Source organism: Pan troglodytes, chromosome 7, assembly GCF_028858775.2.
Source record: "Pan troglodytes isolate AG18354 chromosome 7, NHGRI_mPanTro3-v2.0_pri, whole genome shotgun sequence".
Classification (NCBI taxonomy): domain Eukaryota; kingdom Metazoa; phylum Chordata; class Mammalia; order Primates; family Hominidae; genus Pan; species Pan troglodytes.
Window position 1 is genome coordinate 62,550,082 of NC_072405.2, and position 21,931 is coordinate 62,572,012.

Genomic DNA, 21,931 nt, shown 5'->3' on the forward strand with positions numbered 1-21,931 from the left:
TCTCAAGGACGGGCATGGGGTAGGGGGGACACTGTGAATGAGACCTGCCGGAGTCATGTAGAGAGGAGAAGGGGCGAAGCTGCCCCTAAATAAATTAGGAAAGCATTTGGGAACTAATGCTGAGTTCATTCATGAGTTCACTAATGCTGAGACAGAAGCTATACCTATCACAGTCCAAACTCCAGTGCTCTCAGTTTTTGCTTTTTTAATACCTGCTATACTTTCACATTGGCATTATCACACAAATAACGTTTACTTCAAAGTAGTTCAGTCACCCAATTATAAAAACACTTGGACCAATTTAACCAGACTGTATGGGATATCACATATGAAATGTGTCTCTTTGAAATCATGGCCATTAAGGGGAAAAATAAAAATTAGCTATCTTTATATAGCATCCAGGGAGAGGAATCAGAACAAGGTAAGTCACCTGAGACAGCTCCCTGTGCTTTCAATTTCCATCCTCCAGCTGGATAAACAAGTACAAGAGTACACTGAAACTGTTGCATCACTTTGCAGAAATAAAGCACCAAAAGGGATCTCCCAACACTCTAACTCCTTACATTCCTTATTTTAAAGTTGGAGTCTAAAACATGACCAACCATTAGTTATCCACTCTACCTCTGCAAGTCCTCGACCCATGGAACATTCTTTCTTTCTTTATATCTTAGCTCTTGAACAGCCAAGAACATCATGTAACACATTGATAAAGACATATCCAAGAAAAACTATTTCATGAGCACCTATGTGACAGGCATTCTTCTGGATGCTAGAGACAGCAGTGAACACATTTCCCACAAGAACTTAACTCCACCTCTACTAAGTTATAGCTGTTGATTATTGAATATAGCCATGATTATAAGCTGTTTTTTCCACTCTATTTCACTATTACTTTTTATTGACTTCAACTTACTTAAACATTGTTCAACATAATTCTTCCATTACTTCCTAGGAATTTGTCAGTAACTCTGTCCTATTTCCTGTGAAGTAGTATCCTTAACATTGGTCCTTTGTTTTTCATATGTGGCTTTTTTTTTTTCTTTTTATTGAGACAGAGTTTTGCTCTTGTTGCCCAGGCTGGAGTGCAGTGGCACGATCTTGGCTCACTGCAACCTCCACCTCCCAGGTTCAAGCAATTCTCCTGCCTCAGCCTCCCAAGTAGCTGGGATTACAGGCATGTGCCACCATGCCCAGCTAATTTTGTATTTTTAGTAGAGACAGGGTTTCACTATGTTGGTCAGGCTGGTCTCAAACTCCTGACCTCAGGTGATCCACCTACCTCGGCCTCCCAAAGTGTTGGGATTACAGGCGTGAAGCACCGTGCCTGGCCTCATATGTGGCTTTCACTAGTAATTCAGTGATTATCCCCATCGGGTTTCCCAGTGGGATATACAATTCCTTTTGAATCATTAATTTTCTACAACTAAATACAACTAAATAAAGGGGAGATAGAAAACAATTTTTTGTTTTTTAAAAATTTTATATAGAGACAGGGTCTCGCTATGTTGCCCAGGCTGGTTTCAAACTCCTGAGCTCAAGCAATCCTCTTGCCTTGGCCTCCCAAAGTGCTGGGATTACAGGCATGAGCCACCTCACTGGTCTGGTTTGTTTTTTTGTTTTTGTTTTTGTTTTCTTAAGATAGGGTCTCATTCTGTTGCCCAAGGTGTTGTACAGTGGTGCAAACACAGCTCACTGCAGCCTCAATCTTCTGAGCTCAAAGGATCCTCCTGCCTCAGCCCCCTGAATAGCTGAGACCACAGGTATGCACCACCATGCCCAGCTAGTTTTTTTTATTTTTTGTAGAAACAGGGTCTTGCTTTGTTCCCCAGGTTGGTCTCGAACTCCTGGGCTGAAGCAATCCTCCTGCCTCAGCCTCCCAAAGTGCTGGGATTACAGGTGTGAGCCACCAAGCCCAGCCTGGGAACAACTGTTGAGTGAAACTCTCTAAATCACAACTCTAACTGTAGTTTTTATTTTGAGAAATGGCTGGGCACAGTGGCTCAAGTCTGTAATCCCAGCACTTTGGGAGGCCGACGCAGGCAAATTGCATTAGCCCAGGAGTTCAAGACCAGCCTGGGCAACATGGCCCATCTCTAATAAAAGCACAAAAATAGCTGGGTGTGCTGGCGTGCACCTATAATCCCAGCTACTCGGGAAACTGAGGTGGGAGGATCACTTGAGCCCAGGAGGTGGAGGTTGCAGTGAGCAGATTGTGCCACTGCACTCCAGTCAGGGTGAATGAGTGAGACCCTGTCTCCAAAAAAAGAAAAAAAAGAAATAAAGAAAAAAGAAATAAAGTCAATTCAAATCCACAAATTACAATTTGACCCACAAGGACAACGACTATGTAGCTATAATAATTCAAAGCACAGCCTGTTATTTCTTTTGCTGTCTTCTTAATACTTAAAATATTTGCCATTTGTAAGATTATATATAGGTTTAAGTGATTGGGTGAATATAAATATTTCTGAATTTTTGCCACAGCTTAGCAAAATTTATAAACCAATGCTCGTCATCATCCAGGTAAGCTAGAAAACCAAGACTGTCATTTTCTGCTTTCCCCAGGATGGTTCTTCATTATCTGCCAGTATATTTGTCTAATTCCTTTGCATGTTCATTTAACACAGTTACTTTGCCCTCAAAGTAAATATCATAAAATATTACCCTTAATATTTACTTCTGATTACTTTACAAATGTCTAGTATTGGGCCAGGCATGGTGGTTCATGCCTATAATCCCAGCACTTTGGGAGGCCGGGGTGGGTGGATCAGCTGAGGTCAGGAGTTCGAGACCAGCCTGACCAACATGGTGAAACCCTGTTTCTACTAAAAAATACAAAAATTAGCTGGGCATGGTGGCGGGCGCCTGTAATCCTAGCTACTTGGGAGGCTGAGGCAGGAAAATCGCTTGAACCTCGGAGGCATAGGTTGCAGTGAGCTGAGATTGCACCATTGCACTCCAGCCTGGGTGACAGAGCAAGACTCCATCTCAAAAAAATAAATAAATAAATAAATAAAGTCTAGTATTTTCCAATAGCAAGACTCACTATTTGGTCTCTCACATTAAATTAAGTGTACACATGGGATGCACTCACATATTTACTCAGAACCTGCCATTCCATCCATCACCAGAGGTCCAGGAAAAGATAAGAAAGAAAACATGCTCTGTAGTGCTGCTGAATACTAGTTTTTACTGAAGACCAGGCTTCACTTAATTAAAACTGTACTTTAGAAATACCTTAGTAGTTGAGGGGACAGCAGGTGTGTGGTTAAACAAAAGGTAAAGCAAGCTTCATTGTCTAAATAAAATGACAAAATGTGATATATGTTTAACAACAAAAAAAACTTTATTGAATTACAAATTTTAAAATGGATCACTTAATTTAAAAGTGAGATTATTTTATTCTGAAACATTATTTCAAAAATGTACTTTGTTTTTGAAATAAAACAAAATCTTCAACTATGAACTGACAAAATAGAGGTGAGTTGGTACCAGTGGGCCAATTCTTAACATGGACATTTAAAAATGCTGCTTTCTGTATTACAACAAAATGATATGCAATAAGAAATTGGAAAAAGGGAGCAAAGGAGAGTGCAAAGCATGTACTGAGGTCTTTCTACGGGTGCCTGACAGAATGCAGATTCAGCATAAAATGTAGACTTTGCAACAGTGGCCTTTAAAGTATGCTAGAGCAAGTGTACCCTAGGGAACCTATGTCAAAACAATTTTTGTCTTACTCCAAACAGAAAAAATGGTACACACTTTAACAAAAGCAAAACTTAATTGTAAGATCTGTACTGTAAAGCTACTTGCTATAGCCCATATATTCAGTTTGTTCAACAATCTCACTCATTGACAGAAAAAGTCAGCAAATAAGACTTGGGACAAAATTATTTTCTATCAGTCTCCACATGGAAAGACCACAGCTTTAATGAATTATACAATCCTTAAGATTAATCCTTGGTCAGTATAGATTTCCGAATCAAAATCTAGTCATGAACTGTTTACAATAGCTATACTACACTAAGATGCTAAACATTTTCTTTCCAGTATGTCTTCCTAAGAGGGGAAAAAAATAGTGGGAAGTTTTCATCTTTGCCTATGAGGGGATTTATGAAAAGCCTTCTAAACTACAACAGTGTTCTTCTGCAAAACTAAAACACATTATAAAGTCAAACAGGTAAATTAACAGGAAAACCAAACTCATCTCAATAAAGTCTTGTTTCCAAAAATCTATTAAGAACAAGTAATATACATGTACAAGAAATTACAAGAAATGATGATCACGGTTAGTTACAGATGCAAAATAATATCTAATATTCCAAGCTTGTGAACATAATAATTAAAATCAAATTCATAAGCTACCTCAAAATTATGTACATTTTAGATAAACTGGTCAAGTATTTTTTGAATACACACCATATTTGGTAAATCTAAAATTATATTACCTTTTCTCCTCCTTTAATATTTGTAGCTACATGCCAGTATGGAAAAAAAATGTATTTTCATTTATGTATTAATAACAGAGAGTAACAGAATTTCTACTGTGTATGTTTCAAAGTGTAAAAGAAAAAAAGTTAAGGTATATTTTCCTTTAAGAAAGAAGAAATATTGCCAAGAGTTTAATTAATATCAACTTACTTATAAAAACAGAAAAAATATGTTTTGAAACAGGTACCATAAAATTATTATATGGTCTCCCTACTGATCTGAAACTACAGAAGGCATTTAAGGAAGGGATGTTAGGTCAAAAACAAAGTCTAACCCAAGTTGCTTTAAAAATTTGATTTGCAGGAAAACTAGTTGCTTGGCCTAGTTTAAAGCTAGTTACAAAATCCGTTTTCTTAATGGTCCAGATATTTTGCCAATTCTTCCAACTCAACAGAACTGTCAAAAAAGAAAAAATATTTTGTAAGACCTTTAAATACCAATAAGGTACATTCCCCATTTAATACAGCATACACCTGATATTGCTTTTAAAAAAGATGCATTTTTGAAAAAGATGCTGTATTTTTCACACATAATAATCACCTGTCTTAAGTGCCTGACTTTCCCAACTTAGAACTACTAGGAACATATAACTAAAGAACTTGTATAAAACAATTCCAGCATTTTTATTAAATACCTCTTTATAATGTTTTTAAGGTAAAAAAAAAAAAAATAATAACAATTCCAAAATTGAACTTCTAAAATATGCCACTCTAGGCATCAGCTTTCTATCCTAAATTGAACTTTCTTAAATTCAGTTAAGTACTATGTCAAAACTTGTGTCACAAAGTACATGTATTCAAAGCAAACTGCACTGCACACCTCATCACCATAATAAAAATGATCCATCAGCTGGGCACGGTGGCTCACACCTGTAATCTCAGCACTTTGGGAGGCCGAGATGGGCAGATCATGAGGTCAGGAGATCAAGACCATCCTGGCCAACGTGGTGAAACCCCGTCTCTACTAAAATACAAAAAATTAGCCAGGCATGGTGGTCCCAGGTACTCGGAAGGCTGAGACAGGGGAATCTCTTGAACCTGGGGCCACAGAACAAGACTTCATCTCAAAAAACAACAACAACAAAAAAGATCCATCATGCAAAACAAATCCAAGAGAACAGGCCAAATTTTCTCAACACGATTGAAAAAGAAGGTGAATGTCCCTCTCCTAGACCAATGACAACTTCTGCAACCTGAGATGGGTAGGAAATACTGTTTCAAACCATGAAGACACTTTCAGTAGCAGTAATCTTTCCAGCTCAGAACTAAATCTTTGTATGTAATAAGGGTACTGGGCCGGCCACGGTGGCTCACGCCTGTAATCCCAGCACTTTGGGAGGCCAAGGCAGGCAGATAACCTGAGGTCAGGAGTTCAAGAGCAGCCTGGCCAACATGGTGAAATGCCATCTCTACTAAAAATACAAAAATTAGCTGGGCATGGTGGCACATTCCTGTAATCCCAGCTACTTGGGAGGCTGAGGCAGGAGAATCGCTTGAACCTGGGAGGCGAAGGTTGCAGTGAGCTGAGATAGCACCACTGCACTCCAGCCTGGGCAACACAGTGAGGCTCTATCTCAAAAAAATTAATGAATAAATAAAACAAAATAGGTACTGGCCCCAACCCCTTAAAGTGGAGTTGAAGAAGCCAAATGGATATCCTCGATATGGTTTGGGACTCTGGCCCAAATGGCTTCTAGTTCATTTCTGATTTTCAGAAAGTGCTTTAAGCTAAGTGAATAATTCAAAATGAGCATTAAACTGAAAAGTCTATGTAAGTATAAATGAAAAAAAAAAAGAATCTTGTACAAACTTCAGAAAAACTAATAAAAATAGCCAGCATTTTTAGAACACCAACAATTATCAGGCACACTAAATATATTATCTCTACTCTTCATCACAATCCGAAATGTAGGTACTATTTACATTTAATACATAAGAACAATATAGTTCAGTAATGGGAAGTGGCAAAGGAGTTCAAAATCAGTTTGTATGATTCCAAAGACTAAACTCCTACCACGTAAGCCTCCCAAACTCACACCCTTAACATCCTCATCTATAATAATGATTAAAATGTTTTTAGTACTGATGTGTATTTCTGCTCCCAAATTTAAATTTTATGCTTTTGTTTCACAAAATCCCTCAAGAATGAATCATTTAAATAATATAAACTTGCCTGTGTGGGGACTAATTTCAAGAGCACACAGGCAATATGAAGGCTTAGTGAAAAGCCTACCAAATGACAGCAGTGCTCATCTGTAATTTCTAAAATAAACACTAAAATCATTGGGTCTGATTTCAACAAGGGAAAAAAAATTTTCCAAAATCAAAATCTATTAAAACAAGTAATACACACGTATAGATTTTCTGGAAGTACAAGAGTCAAAACAACTTAATGAATATAGTATAAATAGGACAGTGATATAATAATTGAACAGTTAAGATTCACTCCCCATTTCCTGCACCAAAACAAATAAAGGTGGTAAAGTCAAGTTAATACTCTTTATTTCTAGTAGGGTAACAAGATAGTATATTCCATTACAAGTAGTCAGGGAGTACAAGAGTACTGTATAGTGTGAGCATATCTGTATATATTTAGATATCTAGGCAGACCTATGAAAAGACCAGAAGAAATCTTTCTATTTTAAGTGAGTATATAATATGAATCCAAGAGAGTCCATACCTTCCATCGATTTCCACATTCATTACAGACAACAAATGTTGTCATTGGTTCATCAGCACTACGGGTTTGTACCTGCAGCAAAATTAAATTAAATGTACTTTTTGCAGTACTATAAAAAAACCCAACCCAAATAATGTTATACATAAAGATATATAATATTTAATAAATATAATGGTACCACAATAAAATGAATAGAAGTCTGAAACAAGTTCAAATAAGCTAAACAATGTCAACAGAGCACACACTTCCAAACTTCATTTTCCTAAGTCCTTCTTTGTCTTTCCTGTTTAATATATCCCAGATAAGTGGGAAAATCCTCTAAAGTCACACCTTATATTTTTTATAAATAGCTAATAAATATTTTAAAAATTCATGAGTAAGTTATTTCAAATAAGGATCTCAAAAACAATTTCATCAGTAAGAAGCACAGAAATGAATAAATTTAAACATATGTCAATATTCTCTTACAAATTAAGAAGATGTAAAAATTGAGAATATCTCAGTCTGACAAATATAACTCCAACAACCTTTCTAAAAGTTAGGCAGCATTGTCTGTAACCTAGAAACTTGATATCTAATCTATTTCTAAGATGGCAATTAAAAACACAAAAATACAAAGGATGTTTAAAGAGTATAATTTTATAACAGCACAACACTAAAAACAAATATCCAACAGGGAAGTAATGACATAAAGTAAGAGTATATCCATCTGATGAAATATTACACAGCCAGTAAGATGCTTACAAAGGTTTTTGGGTTTTTTAAAAGAAAACGGAGAGAACTCCAGATGTGTTTGGTTTCTTCAAGCATTTAATGTTCAGCAAGATCAAAAGTTAAAAATGGCAACAAACAAGAAATAATCAGTGACCAACAGTTTAGGCACATTGCAAAGGACCTGAGATTTTGGGAAATGCCAGAAAAGAATCAAAAAGTCAAAATTGGCCGGGCATGGTAGCTCACGCCTGTAATCCCAGCACTTCAGGAGGCTGAGGCAGGTGGATCACTTGAGGTCAGGAGTTCGAGATCAGCCTGGCCAACACGGTGAAACCTCGTCTTTACTAAAACTACAAAAATTAGCTGGGTGTGGTGGTGGGCACCTGTAATCCCAGCTACTGGGGAGGCTGAGGCAGAAGAATAACTTGAACCCCTGAGGCGGAGGCTGCAGTGAGCCGAGGTCACGCCACTGCACTCCAGCCCAGCAACAGAGCAAGATTCCGTCTCAAAAAAAAAAAGTTCAAGTTGAACTATGCTGTGGATAAGAGGGCACCACATTAACCATAGCACTGCAGAGGACTTGAAATGTTTTTATGACCTTTCAGATTCTGATTCTGATCTTTCTGATAAAGATAGCAAAGCAATGAATCAAAAGAAAATACAGAAGAAAAAACTCCAGACTAAAGAAGAAATATTCAAAAAAATCTAGTTGAGAAAAAGAAACCAAGAAAGCTAATCAAAAGGATTCTGAAAATAAAACTGATATAGATAATTCTGAGAGAATTAAAAAAATGAAAACCATGTAAATCTAAGATAGCTCCCAACATAAGTCCAAAGAAGGAGAGCAAAAAATTTACACAAAAAAGTACAAAAGAGAAAAAAAACATTATTCAACATACTATCAACTCTTCTCTCAAAGAAAGATGAAGGACATTAGACTTGGGCACCTCTGCTGTGAAATCTCCCAAGATCAAGTGTTCTAAGACAAGAAGAGAAATGCAACCAGTGGTTCCATCCATAACGGCAAGTGGCAGTGATGGTTATGAAAACTCAACAGACAGTAAAATGTTTGACAAAGATGCTCTAAAGGAAGATTTAGAAAGTGTTAGTAAAACAGGAAGTGATGAGGAATCTAAAAATGAAATTACAAGTATTGGTAGAGCTTCAGGTGATGATGACAATGGAAGTGATGATGAAAATGAAGAGGAGGATGAAGAGAATGGTGAGGATGATGATGCAAGTGACAGCAGCCCTAATCTTGCAAGGGGTAAAGGAAATATAGAAACTAGTTCTGAAAATGAAGATGATATGGCAGATTTGTTTCCAGAAGAATCAAGTTTTGGGCATGCATGGAGAGAATCAGATAAACCTGCTCCTCGTGCTGATGACATTACACATTAATTAGCAGTTTGCAACATGGACTGGGATAGATTAAAGGCAAAAGATTTGCTGACTCTGTTCAACTGATTTAAACCTAAAGGAGGTGTTATATTTCCTGTAAAAATATATTCTTCAGAGTTTGGAAAGGAGAGGGTGAAGGAAGTAGCAAGTTTGAGGACCAGTAGAGCTATTAAGTGTTCCTGAAGATGCCCCAAAAAAGGACTGGACCTCTAGAGAAAAACTAAGAGGTTATCAATTCAAATGACTGAAGTACTATTATGCAGTAGTAGACTGTGATTCTCCTGAAACAGCCAGTAAAATTTATGAGGATTGTGGTGGCCTGGAATTTGAAAGTAGTTGTTCTTTCATAGATCTAAGGTTTATACCAGATGATACTACTTTTGATGATGAGCCCAAGGACGTAGCCTCAGAGGTGTATTTAACAGCATATAAACTAAATATATATCATATCTGCTGCAATGGGAACATCGATGGTGGAAATCACTTGGGATGAGACTGAACATGAAAGAATTACAACACTCAACAGGAAGCTTAAAAGGAAGAGCTTTTGGACATGGATTTTCAAGACTACTTAGCTTCCTCTAGCAAAAATGAAGAGGAGATAGAAGAGGAGCTACAAGGTGATGATGAAGTCAATGTAGAAGAAGATGGGAAAACAAAGAAAAGTCAGAAGGACAATGAAGAACAAATCACTAAATATAGGCAACTTTTGCAGGTTATTCAAGAAAAAGAAAAGAAAGACAAAGAAAATGATATGGAAATGGAAACGAAGTGGGTTCCAGGTCTTAAATAAAGTGCAAAGAGATGGTCAAGAACAAATTGAAAGGAAAGGATAAACTGACCCCTTGGGAACAATTTTTAAAGAAGAAAGAAAACAAGACAAAAAGAAAAAGAAGACTCTTGCTAAAGAGGCCAGTGAAAATTAACTTCCCTCTGATGTCGGTATGAATGACCAGTACTTTGCTAAAGAAGTTTAAAAAAATAGGTATAAAGAAAAAAGTGAACAAAATCTGCAAAAGATGGCACATCTCCAGAAGAAGAAACCAAAATAGAAAGATGAAAGGCTGAAATGGCTTTCCTCACTGGATGAGGAGGAGGAAAGTAAGAAACACTTCAATTACAACAAGATTGTGGAGCACCAGAACCTGAGCAAAAAGAAGAAAAAGCAGCTCATAAAAAAAAAAGAAATTATTAGAGGATGACTTTGAGGTAAATGTTAGCAATGCATGGTTTCAAGCAATGTACACTTCCCACTTGTTCAATGTGCATCCCTCAGATCCCAATTTCAAGAAAACAAAAGCTGTGGAAAAAACCCTTGAGGAGAAAGCCTGGCAAAGAGAACAGAAAAAACAAGAACTTACTCAGGCAATAAAGAAAAAAGAGGGCCAGGCACAGTGGCTCACGCCTATAATCCCAGCACTTTGGGAGGCCAAGATGGGTGGATCACCTGAGGTCAGGAGTTCGAGACCAGCCTGGCCAACATGGTGAAACCCTGTCTCTACTAAAAATACAAGAAAATTAGCCAGGCATGGTGGCTGGCACCTGTAATCCCAGCTACTCGGGAGGCTGAGGCAGGAGAATCATTTGAACCAGGGAGGTGGGGGTTTCGGTGAAGTCCACTGATCCTGCCTTGTCAATGTTTATTAAATCTGTAAAAACCAAAACAGAGCAGTTTCAAGCAAGAAAAAAAAAAGTCAAATAACTGGATGTTATTTCTTTTTGAATTGAAAACATCCCGTAAAATATACAGAAATAGTAGGAGAAATATTTATTGGGAACAACGCTACCTTTCAAGAATATGAATAAAATCTTATTCTGAACATAGTAAAATTTTTCTTCATAAATAGTTGTTCTTAATTGTGGATGACTGACAAATTTGTATTGTATATTCCTATAGATTAGTCATAATTAAATCAAATTACCTGAATTGTAGGGTTTATAAAATGTTTATATTTTATGAAGTTCAATTCCAACTAGTGGAAAGTTACTCTAGCTTTCTGGTTTTTTTGGGGGGTGGGGGGGGACGGAGTTTCATTCTTGTCACCCAGGCTGGAGTGCAATGGCATGATCTCAGCTCACTGCAACCTCCACTTCCTGGGTTCAAGCAATTCTCCTGCCTCAGCCTCCTAAGTAGCTAGGATTACAGGCATGCGCCAACACGCCTGCCTAATTTTTTGTATTTTTAGTAGAGATGGGGGTTTCACCATGTTGGCCAGGCTGTTCTCAAGCTCCTGACCTCAGGTGATCCGCCTGCCTCAGCCTCCCAAAGTGTTGGGATTCCAGATGTGAGCCACCGCACCCAGCCTACTCCAGCTCTTTAAAAGGCTGTTTACAATTCTATGTAAAAATAGAGCAGTATCTACGCTTGTTCGTTTAAAGGTTAGGGATAATTTGAAATATATATATATATAATACATTAATTTCTCTGGGAGCAGGAGGCAGATTTAAATAGCTATTAAAATAATTTATTTTTCTAGCTATAAAAGATGGAAGAACTTTTTGTTGTTTATCATGCTAAGTATAGTTTGTTTATGAAATTAATTTGTAAATAAAAGAGCAAAATATTTTTATTATTTTTGTATAGCACTGATTTATTTTATACATCTCAAACTATTCTCTGGAAAAATTTTAAAAGAGAGGGAAATGCTTACATTATGGTAGCTAAGTTAAAAGAAGAGCATAAAATAGTTTTTACAGTACTTAATTCCAACTATACACAGAAAAAAATTCACTAAATATTGCAAACAACAAAATACTGGTAATTGTTCTCTTTGGAAGGCAGCTTAATGGATGACTTAAATTTATTACTCATATTTTTCTGTATTTTCCTAATTTTTCTATAAGCCATTACTACTGCAATTCCACTGTTGGGTACATAACCAAAAGAAAGGAAGTAGAGTCTCAAAGAGGTATCTGTATACTTAAGTTCACAGTAGCATTATTCACAATAGCTAAAAAGTAGAAGGAACCCAAGTGTCCATCAACAGATGAATATACAAAATGTGGTATGAACATACAATGGAATATTATCCAGCCGTAAAAAGTAGGGAAAGTCTGACATATATCACAACACAGATAAACCTTGCAGATATTATGCTAAGTGAAATAGGCCAGTCACAATAAGACAAACATTCTATGATTCTACTTATATGAAGTACTTGGTATAGTCAAATTCTGAGAGTCAGAGAGCAGAATGGTGGTTGTTGGGCTGGGGAGAGGGGACTGGGGAGTTACTGTTTAATGGGTAAAGAGTTTCACTTTTGCAAGAGGAAAAGTGTTCCGGAGACTGGATGTACAGCACTGTGAATGCTCTACTACTGAACAGTACACTTAAAAATAACTGGTTAAGTTGGGAAATTTTAGGATACATATAAATTCTACCACAACTACTTTTTTTAAAACTTAAAAAGAGAACTCAGCAAGAAAAAAAGCTAATATGATTTTTAAAAACTTAATCTATACAAGATTATAAATTTCTGAAGTTCTAAACTGAAGAGAATTACCAGAACCAAAGGTCTCAAAAACAGAAAGGTTATTTCTCTGAATGAAGATGACAAAGCATTATTAAAGTTAAATGTTATTCTTAAGTTTAAGTTGTGGCAAGAACCTAAATACTAATAATGTTGCAGTTAGAATAAGGTATACTGAAATTCCGTAAGGGATGATAAAATACCAGTTTATCACCACTTCAAAGATCAAAGGTTCATGACACCGGTAAACTATTAACATGCCTTCCAACTCAAAGGCCCAAAGGAAGACAAAGCAGCACCATCCTCAGAACAGCAGCGTTCTGCTCACTTAAGGCCTTCAGATGAAAATGGTTTGAAAACTCCTGCTATACTTTATATATACTTAATTCTGATATCCAGGGCCCCAAAAGTGGACATGAATCTTTTGCTCTCTGGGAAAAATTTTAATCTCCTCTTGGGTACATAGTAATCAAGAGTTACACTTATTTCTTTTACATCTGTTATTTCCATGAGAACTTTGAGAGTTTTCTATCTGAAGCGAACACTTTGTGATTCTAAGAAAATCATACTGGCTTCAACTTTAGGCTGGGTTCTTTTTGCTAAAAGAAACAAACTTGGTATTAATGTTTTTTGTCTTAGCTATTTATAATTTGATTATGTAAGTATATCACTTTTACTTTTTACATTTTAAAGAAGCTTTAACTTTTAAATAACTTTCTATTTATACTTAATACTTTCTAATAGATGGCATTTTTTAGGGTACAATTTTTATTGTTAAGATATTTCTACCTGATTAAAAGAAAATAGAGCAATACAAACTCAGAATTTTCTGAGACCACTTTTATCAGTGTTGATGCATTTTAGTAACAATCTACTGTAGTAAAACTGCTACAAAATGAAACATGGAAATACACAACTGTGACTTAATGAGGCTTCAAACAGGTAAAGGACTTCAGACTAGTTAAATTAAGTATATCTGAAAATAGAGATTACATGTCTGTAAACAGTAGAAAAGAGGCAGAAGCTCATATAACATTTTCCATATGTGTTTAGAAAAAGGAAAACAAAGGCTGGGCGTGGTGGCTCACGCCTGTAATCCCAGCACTTTGGGAGGCTGAGACAGGCAGATCACGAGGTCAGGAGATCGAGACCATCCTGGCTAACACAGTGAAACCCCGTCTCTACTAAAAATACAAAAAAATTAGCCAGGCGTTGTGGTGGGTGCCTGTAGTCCCAGCTACTCGGGAGGCTGAGGCAGGAGAATGGCGTGAACCCGGGAGGCGGAGTTTGCAGTGAGCTGAGATGGCGCCACTGCACTCCAGCCTGGGCAATAGAGCGAGACTCTGTCTCAAAAAAAAAAAAAAAAAAAAAGGAAAACAAAAATATTTGCATGTATACACATAAAATACCTAAGTTTCACAACAAACTAGTAACCTTGCTTTACTTTCAGGGAGGGAGAACGAGGTGGCCACAGGCAAAAGTGGGAATGGAATTTCCTACTCATAACCTTTTGTACTTTTTGAATTTTTAACCACAAAAATAACTACCAACAAAATTTGTTTTAAGTAAAGGCCCCTTTAGAGTTTAGTGATGCTATTTTTTAAGTGCTTAATGTTCTATCAGTGAAAAAAATCAATTCCCCAAATCTACTATCTGAAACATAGTAAGTTGTCCCTTAAGGAGACAATCTTGAGTCTACAGCAGATAACATAGCACAAAAACCTATTTGGCAAATGAAATTAAGACAGTGATAAAAAAAATTTTCACATATGCACATGCAACCAAAATAACTATAACACGGTTTTCAGCTGTTGAAGAATAAAAAGGCTAGTCATATCGTACATAAATGTAAGTTATCAATATTACAAAAAGGAACAAATTATCCAGAAGCCAGTTAAGCCTAAAGTACTCATAAGCCATGTGGAGGAGCGTGAAGAACTTTCCTTAAATTATATAGCCCTGCAAAATAAAAAGGATTATGGCCAATTTACCTAGTAACCAATACAATTGCTTATGAACTTTTAAAAAAGAACACGGTCATTTTATTAATTCTTATATTTTATAAATTTTGACATAGCTTTCATAGTAACTATTTCTGTTAAAGTATAAATATATCAACTTGGTTTTAGTTAACTTGAATCAGTATTAAGAAAGCATTCTGACAAGGCACAGAGGCTCATGCCTGTATTCCCAGTACTTTGGGAGGCCAAGGTGAGAGGATCATTTGAGTCTGGAAATTTGGGATCAGCCTGGACAATGCAGCAAGACCCCATCTCCGCAAAAAAATAATAATTTTTTTTAAAAAAATCATTCTTACACTTAAGAAAGAAATCTTATCTCCTCTTGAACTAGTCCCCAGTTATCCATGGTTTTGCTTTCCATGGTTTCAGTTATCCATGGTCTGAAAATATTAAATGAAAAATTCCAGAAATAAACAATTCATCAGTTTTAAACTGTACATTGTTCTGAGTAGCATGAAGACAGCCTGTACCATCCTACTCTGTCTCACTTGTAATACGGATCATCCCTTTGTCCAGTGTGTGTAACTACAATGCTACCTACCCATTAGTCATCGACATCATCAGGGCTCGATGAGGCAGGACCACCTGAAGCAGATGAGCCTCCTTCTGATGGATCATCAGAAGGTCAATAGCAGCCTAACACTTAGTCACAATGCCTACATCATTCACTTCGCCTCATCTCATCAAATGAACAGGGGTGAGTACAGTGCCAGACACTGTGAGAGACAGAAAGACTACACTCATATTACTTTCATAACAGTATCTTGTTATAATTATTCTATTTGATTAAGTTATTATTGTTAATCTCTTCCTATGCCTAATTTATAAATAAAACTTATCAGTACATATGTATCGGAAAAAATGTGGTATACATAGGGTTAGGTACTATCCGTGGTTTCAGGCATCCACTCAGGGTCTTAGAACATATCCCTCCATGGATAAGTGAGGGACTATCATACTGGTAATTATCTTTGCTATTTATTTTAAAACAGGAGTTGCAAGCATTTTTATATAAAAATAAGAATCTGTAAACAATCACAAACCTGTGTGTAAGTGCAATTCTTCTTTTTACATTTGCCACATGTGAACAAGTCAGTCTGGGTCCCACCAGTCTTGGCCATCTGATGCTCTCTGATGGCTTCTTTGGTCAAGTTTTTCCGCATCTCTTTCAGCTCATCACTAGCCATTTCCTATGAGGTAGGGGGCAATACCACTCAGTTATACACACCTTCTATATATATCCTGAATGCTTTTATGCTCAATTAGCCTAATAATAATAATAAACCACATATCAACCTTTAAGGTTTTAAAAGCATTAAATTAATATTTTTCCTCACAGGCTTTGTAAGAGTTTAATTCCTTTTAAAAATTTCTTCAAATACTTAAAAGTTTACATGTGAAAATTGGATTTAAGTACTGTTTAAAGGCTACTAAAACCACCTTTGCAAAGATTATGACAGTGAGAGAAATTGAACATGGCTGACTCCATCTTGCTTCTAGTGTCACAGGCTGGCTGTCTTCCCTCTTTCCTGGGCACAGGCCAAGTTAACCATGGAAGGAATTTAGTTTAACTTTGATGCAAAGATGGTAACAGTCCTTCCCTAAAATCGATCCCTCCTTGTTCAGAGCCTGAGATCACCTTTGTAAGACTAATGAAATGCCAGAGGATTAGGATTATGGGACAGGCCTGAACTCTGCTAAAATGTAGACATAGTTTCTATAATCCCTCACTGCTCAGGAGTCATGTGGCCAGAGGACACAAAGTGTGTGACTTCCCCAATTGCTCCTATAGGTAACATTATTATTGTAGAACCTGAGATTGGTTTTTTGAGATGTTTTTCAGACTGACCCCTCCAGAACTCAGGCCCCTCAACCAGAGGTACAGAAGGACCAGTTCCCACATCACTATGATTGCATCCCCAATCAATCAGCAGCACCCATTCCCTAGTCACCTAGCAATAGTCACCACCAAACTATTCTTGTAAAACCCTAACCTCCAAGTCTTCAGGGAGACTAATGTGAGTAATAACTTCGTCTCCTGCATGGCCAGCCTTGCGTTAATAAAACTCTTTCTTAACCGCAATAGTGCAGTCTCAGTGAATTGGTTTTGTCTGTGCAGTGGGCAGGAAGAAGCTGTCAGGTGATTACACTATGAACAATGTAAACTTACAACGAGTACCCCTAGTATCCAGATTATAGTTTCTAATAGCATTGCCTACACCCCACCCCCAAAAGAAGTCAGGGATCTCTGGAGGAATGCCTGATTCCAGTTTTGAGGCAAGAAATGTATAGAATATGCCAGGGTCATCTTCTCACCAGTTTTTACCAGCTACAGTCATACTTTGCTTTATCTTGCTCTGCGCTATTGTGCTTCATTTTATTGCACTTTGCAGTTACTGCATTTTTTACAAATTGAAGGTCTGCAGCAATGCTGTGTTGAGCAAATCTATTGGCGCTATTTTTCCAAAAGCATGTGCTCATTTCATGTCTCTGTGTCACATCTTGGTAATTCTCACAATATTCCAAGCATTTTAACTATTATTATATCTGTTAGGTGATCTGTGATCAGTAATTTCTTATGTTACTATCACTGTTTTAGGGGCACCACTAACTTTGACCACATAGGCCAGTAAACTTGACAAATGTTGTGTGTGTTCCGACTCCTCCACTCTTTCCCCGTCTCTCTTCCTCTCCTTGGGCCTCCCTACTCCCTGAGACACAACAATATTGAAATCAGGCCAATTAATAACCCTACAATGGCCTCTAAGTATTCAAGGACAAGGAAGAGTCAACATGTCTCGCTTTAAATCAAAACCTAGAAATAAGACTAAGTTTAGTGAGGAAGGCATGTGGAAAGGTGGGATAAGCCAAAAGCTAGGTCTCTTACACCAGTTAGCCAAATTGTGAATGCAAAGGAAAATTTCTTGATGGAAATTAAAAGTGCTACTCCAGTGAACACATGAATAATGATCAAAATAGCCTTACTGCCGATATGAAAACGTTTCAGTGGCCTAGACAGAAGATCAAACCAGCCACAACATTCCCTTAAGCCAAAGCCTAATCCAGAACAAGGCCTTAACTCTTTAATGCTGAGAGAGATGAGGAAGCTGCCGAAGAAAAGTCAAGAGGCTACCAGAAGCTGGTTCATGAGGTTTAAGGAAAGAAGCTGTCTCCATAACATAGTACAAAATGCAAGGTGAAGCAGCAAGTGCTGATGGAGAAGCTACGGCAAGTTATCCAAAAGATCTAGCTAAGATCATTGATGAAGGTAGCTATTCTAAACAAAGATTTTCAATGTTGATGAATATTGGAAGAGGGTGACATCTAGGACTTTCACAGCTAAAGAGAAGAAGTCAACGCCTGCCTTCAAAGCCTCAAAGGACTTTGAAGGACTCTCTTGTTAGGGGCTAAAGCATCTGGTGACTTCAAGTTGAAGCCAATGCTCATTTACAATGCTCATTTTGAAAATCTTACAGCCCTTAAGAATTATGCTACCTCTACTCTGTCTGTGTTCTATAAATGAAACAACAAAGCCTGGATGACAGCACATCTATTTACAGCATGATTTACTGAATATTTTAACCCCACTATTGAGACCTACTGCTCAGAAAAAAGATTTCTTTCAAAATATTCCTACTTATTGACAATGCACTTAGTCATCAATATGCCTAGTCATCCAATAGCTCTGATGGAGACATACAAGGAGATTAATGTTATTTTCATGCCTGCTAACAACAACATTGATTCTGCAGTTCATGGATCAAGGAGTAATTCTCACTTTTTTTTTTTTGAGACAGGATTTCACGCTGTCACCCACGCTGGAGTGCAGTGGCGCAATCTCAGCTTACTGAAACCTCCACCTCTCAGCCTAAAGTGATCCTCCCACCTCAGCCTCCTGAGTAGCTGGGATTACAGGAACACACCACACCATGCCCAGCTAACTTTTCTATTTTTTTTTTTTTTTTTTTGTAGAGATGGGAACTTGCTATGTTGCCCAGGCTAGTCTCCACCTCCTGGACTCAAGTGATCTGCCCATCTCGGCTTCCCAAACTGCTTTGATTACAGGTGTGAGCCACCATGCCCAACTGACTTTCAAGTTTTATTATTTCAGAAATACTTTTTGCAAGGCTGTAGCTTCTACAAAAAGTAATTCTTCAGATAGATCTGAATAAAGTAAACTGAAAACCTTTTGGAAAGGATTAACCATCCTAGATGCCATTAGGAACATTAGTGATTCATTGAGAAGAGGTCAATATATCAACATTTAGAGGAGTTTGAAAAAAGTTGACTCCAGTCATCATGGATGACTTTGAGGGGTTTGACTTCACCAGAGAAAGTAACCACAGAGGGGCTAGGCATGGTGGCTCACGCCTGTAATCCCAGAACTTTGGAAGGCCGAGGCGGGTGGATCACCTGAGGTCAGGAGTTTGAGACCAGCCTGCCCAACATGGTGAAACCCTGTCTCTACTAAAAGTACAAAAATTAGCTGGGCTTGGTGGCGGGCGCCTGTAATCCCAGCTACTCAGGAGACTAAGGCAGGAGAATCGCTTGAACCCAGGAGGCAGAGGTTGCAGTGAGCAGAGATCACACCACTGCACTCCAGCCTGGGCGACAACAGTGAAACTCCATTCCCCACCAAAAAAAACCAAAAAACAAAAAACAAACGAAAGTAACCACAGATGTAATGGGAAAAGCATGGGAAGGAAGATTAGAAGTAGAGCTTCAAGATGTGACTGAGTTGCTTCAATCTCATAATAAAAGCTGAATAGATGAGATGCTTCTTGTGGAGGAGCAAAAAGTAATCTCCTGAGATGGAACCTATTCCTGGTGAAGATGCTGTGAACATTGTTGAAATGGCAGCAAAGGATTTAGAATAATATGTCAACTTAGTTGATAAGGCAGCAGCAGCATTTGACAGCACTGACTCCAATTCTGAAAGAACATCTACTATGGATAAATGCTATTAAACAGCATCACAGGCTACCAAGAAATATTTCATGAATATTTGCTCCATCAATGCATCAAATCTCACTGTTGTCTTATTTTACAAAATTACCACAGCCACCTCAACCTTCAATAACCACTACCCTAATCAGTCAGCAGCCGTCAACATCCAGGCAATTCCCTTTTCCAGAAAAATAGTATGACTTGCTGAAGACTCAGATGATCATGAGCAATTTTTAGCAAGGTGTACATTGTTTAGCAAGGTATAAGGTGTACACTGTTTTCTTAGATGTAATGCTATTGTACATTTAGTAGATTATAGTATAAGCATAACTTTTATATGTACTGGAAAGTCAAAAAATTTGTGTGACTCGTGTCACTTTATTGCAGTAGTCCAATCCAAACTTGCAATGTATCTGAGGTATGTTTGTGTACAGAAGAAAAATTCACTCTCTTCAATGTTCATTAAAACGTTGAAATTGTAGATACAATATAGCTAATATCTATGAACAACCATGTCTATAAATAGCAAGCTACAAATTTCATTTTTTCCATAATTCCCTGTAAAAATTTAAGAAATAATCAATGCCGGGCGTGGTGGCTCACGCTTGTAATCCTAGCACTTTGGGAGGCCGAGGCGGGCGGATCACGAGGTCAGGAGATCGAGACCACGGTGAAACCCCGTCTCTACTGAAAATACAAAAAATTAGCAAGGCGTGGTGGCGGGCGCCTGTATTCCCAGCTACTCGGAGAGGCTGAGGCAAGAGAATGGTGTGAACCCGGGAGGCAGAGCTTGTAGCGAGCAGAGCTCATGCCAATGCACTCCAGCCTGGGTGACACAGCGAGACTCCGTCTCAAAAAAAAAAAAAAAAAAAAAAGTAGCCAGGCGTGGTGGCAGGCGCCTTTGGTCCCAACTACTGGGGAGGCTGAGGCAAGAGAATGGCGTGAACCCGGGAGGTGGAGGTTGCAGTGAGCTAAGATTGCACCACTGCACTCCAGCCTGGGTGACAGAGCAAGACTCCGTCTCAAAAAAAAAATAATAATAATCAATAGGATGGACACAGTGGCTCACGCCTGTGATCCCAGCAGGAGATTACAGGAGCAGGAGAATCTGAAGCAGGAGAATCGCTTGAACCCGGGAGGCAGAGGTTGCATTGAGCCAAGACTATGCCATTGCATCCCAGCCCGGGCAACAAGGGCAAAATTCCGTATCAAAAAAAAAAAGAAATAATCAATATGATGTGACCAATTTTATAGTGTTTAACCACAAAAAAGGTTAGCACTTACAAAGTGTACTTGCAATTAAGAGATTCAACTCTCTGGTTCTACACGAATTCATAAAAAGTAAAAAACACTTGGTGGCCAGCCGTGGTGGCTCACGCCTGTAATTCCAACACTTTGGGAGGCCAAGGCGGACAGATCATCTGGAGGTTGGGAGTTCGAGACCAGCCTGACCAACATGAAGAAACCCTGTCTCTACTAAAAATACAAAAATTAGCTGGGTGTGGTGGTGCACGCCTGTAATCCCATCTACTTGGGAGGCTGAGGCAGGAGAATCGCTTGAACCCAGGAGGGGGAGGTTGCGGTGGGCCAAGATCGTGCCATTGCACTCCAGCCTGGTCAACAAAAGCAAAACTCCGTCTCGAAAGAAAAAAAAGTAAAACACATTTGTTTTTAGAAAATAATTTAGTGTAATCACATTAAAAGCATGGAAACAGTTGGAGGAGGAGCAAAGTACTGACAAAAGACACAATCACCTTAAGTATTTGTCTAGTATATAAATATATCAGAATAACGGAAATTTATTACATATGCAATATTTATATAGTAGTCTATGATGATAATAGGCTTTACACTTCACAACACAGAATCACATTATAGAAACCTCAGATTCACGCATACTCACCTCTGCTGTCATTCTAGCAAATAAGTCAGGAGGAATATTCCCACAGAGGACATTTTTCCTTAAATTTGGATTTTTTGCATCTTTAAGATTTGATATCCTACTTCGTACTCTATTTTTGTATTTCATGTCTGTATTCCTCATTTCTTGATATATAGGTACCAGGCCGTTAAGGAAAAAAGGCAAAATTACAAAAGTAAGATCACTTTTTTTTCCTATTCTGCCAAAATAAGAATTCCTGAGGCCAGGCACGGTGGCTCATGCCTGTAATCCCAGCACTTTGGGAGGCTGAGGCTGGCGGATCACGA

The 21,931-nt window shown here is 37.9% G+C and overlaps 1 protein-coding gene and 1 pseudogene across 4 annotated transcripts in view; one reads left to right on the top strand and one right to left on the bottom strand.

The window, feature by feature from the left end:
* Positions 1 to 3,323: 3,323 nt before the first annotated feature.
* The window catches only part of TCEA1 (transcription elongation factor A1), a 56,166-nt gene continuing 37,558 nt past the window's right edge, over positions 3,324 to 21,931 (bottom strand). For all 4 annotated transcript variants that reach the window (XM_528135.8, XM_001151569.7, XM_016959482.3 and 1 more), the window contains 4 exons: positions 21,627 to 21,781; positions 15,820 to 15,966; positions 7,171 to 7,242; positions 3,324 to 4,887 (listed from right to left, as the gene is read on the bottom strand). In XM_528135.8, the coding sequence (XP_528135.2) occupies positions 4,879 to 4,887; positions 7,171 to 7,242; positions 15,820 to 15,966; positions 21,627 to 21,781 (383 nt within the window). In that variant the 3' untranslated portion in view covers positions 3,324 to 4,878. The remainder of the gene's footprint in view (positions 4,888 to 7,170; positions 7,243 to 15,819; positions 15,967 to 21,626; positions 21,782 to 21,931) is intronic.
* On the top strand, positions 8,392 to 11,156 carry LOC107976309 (ESF1 homolog; annotated as a pseudogene).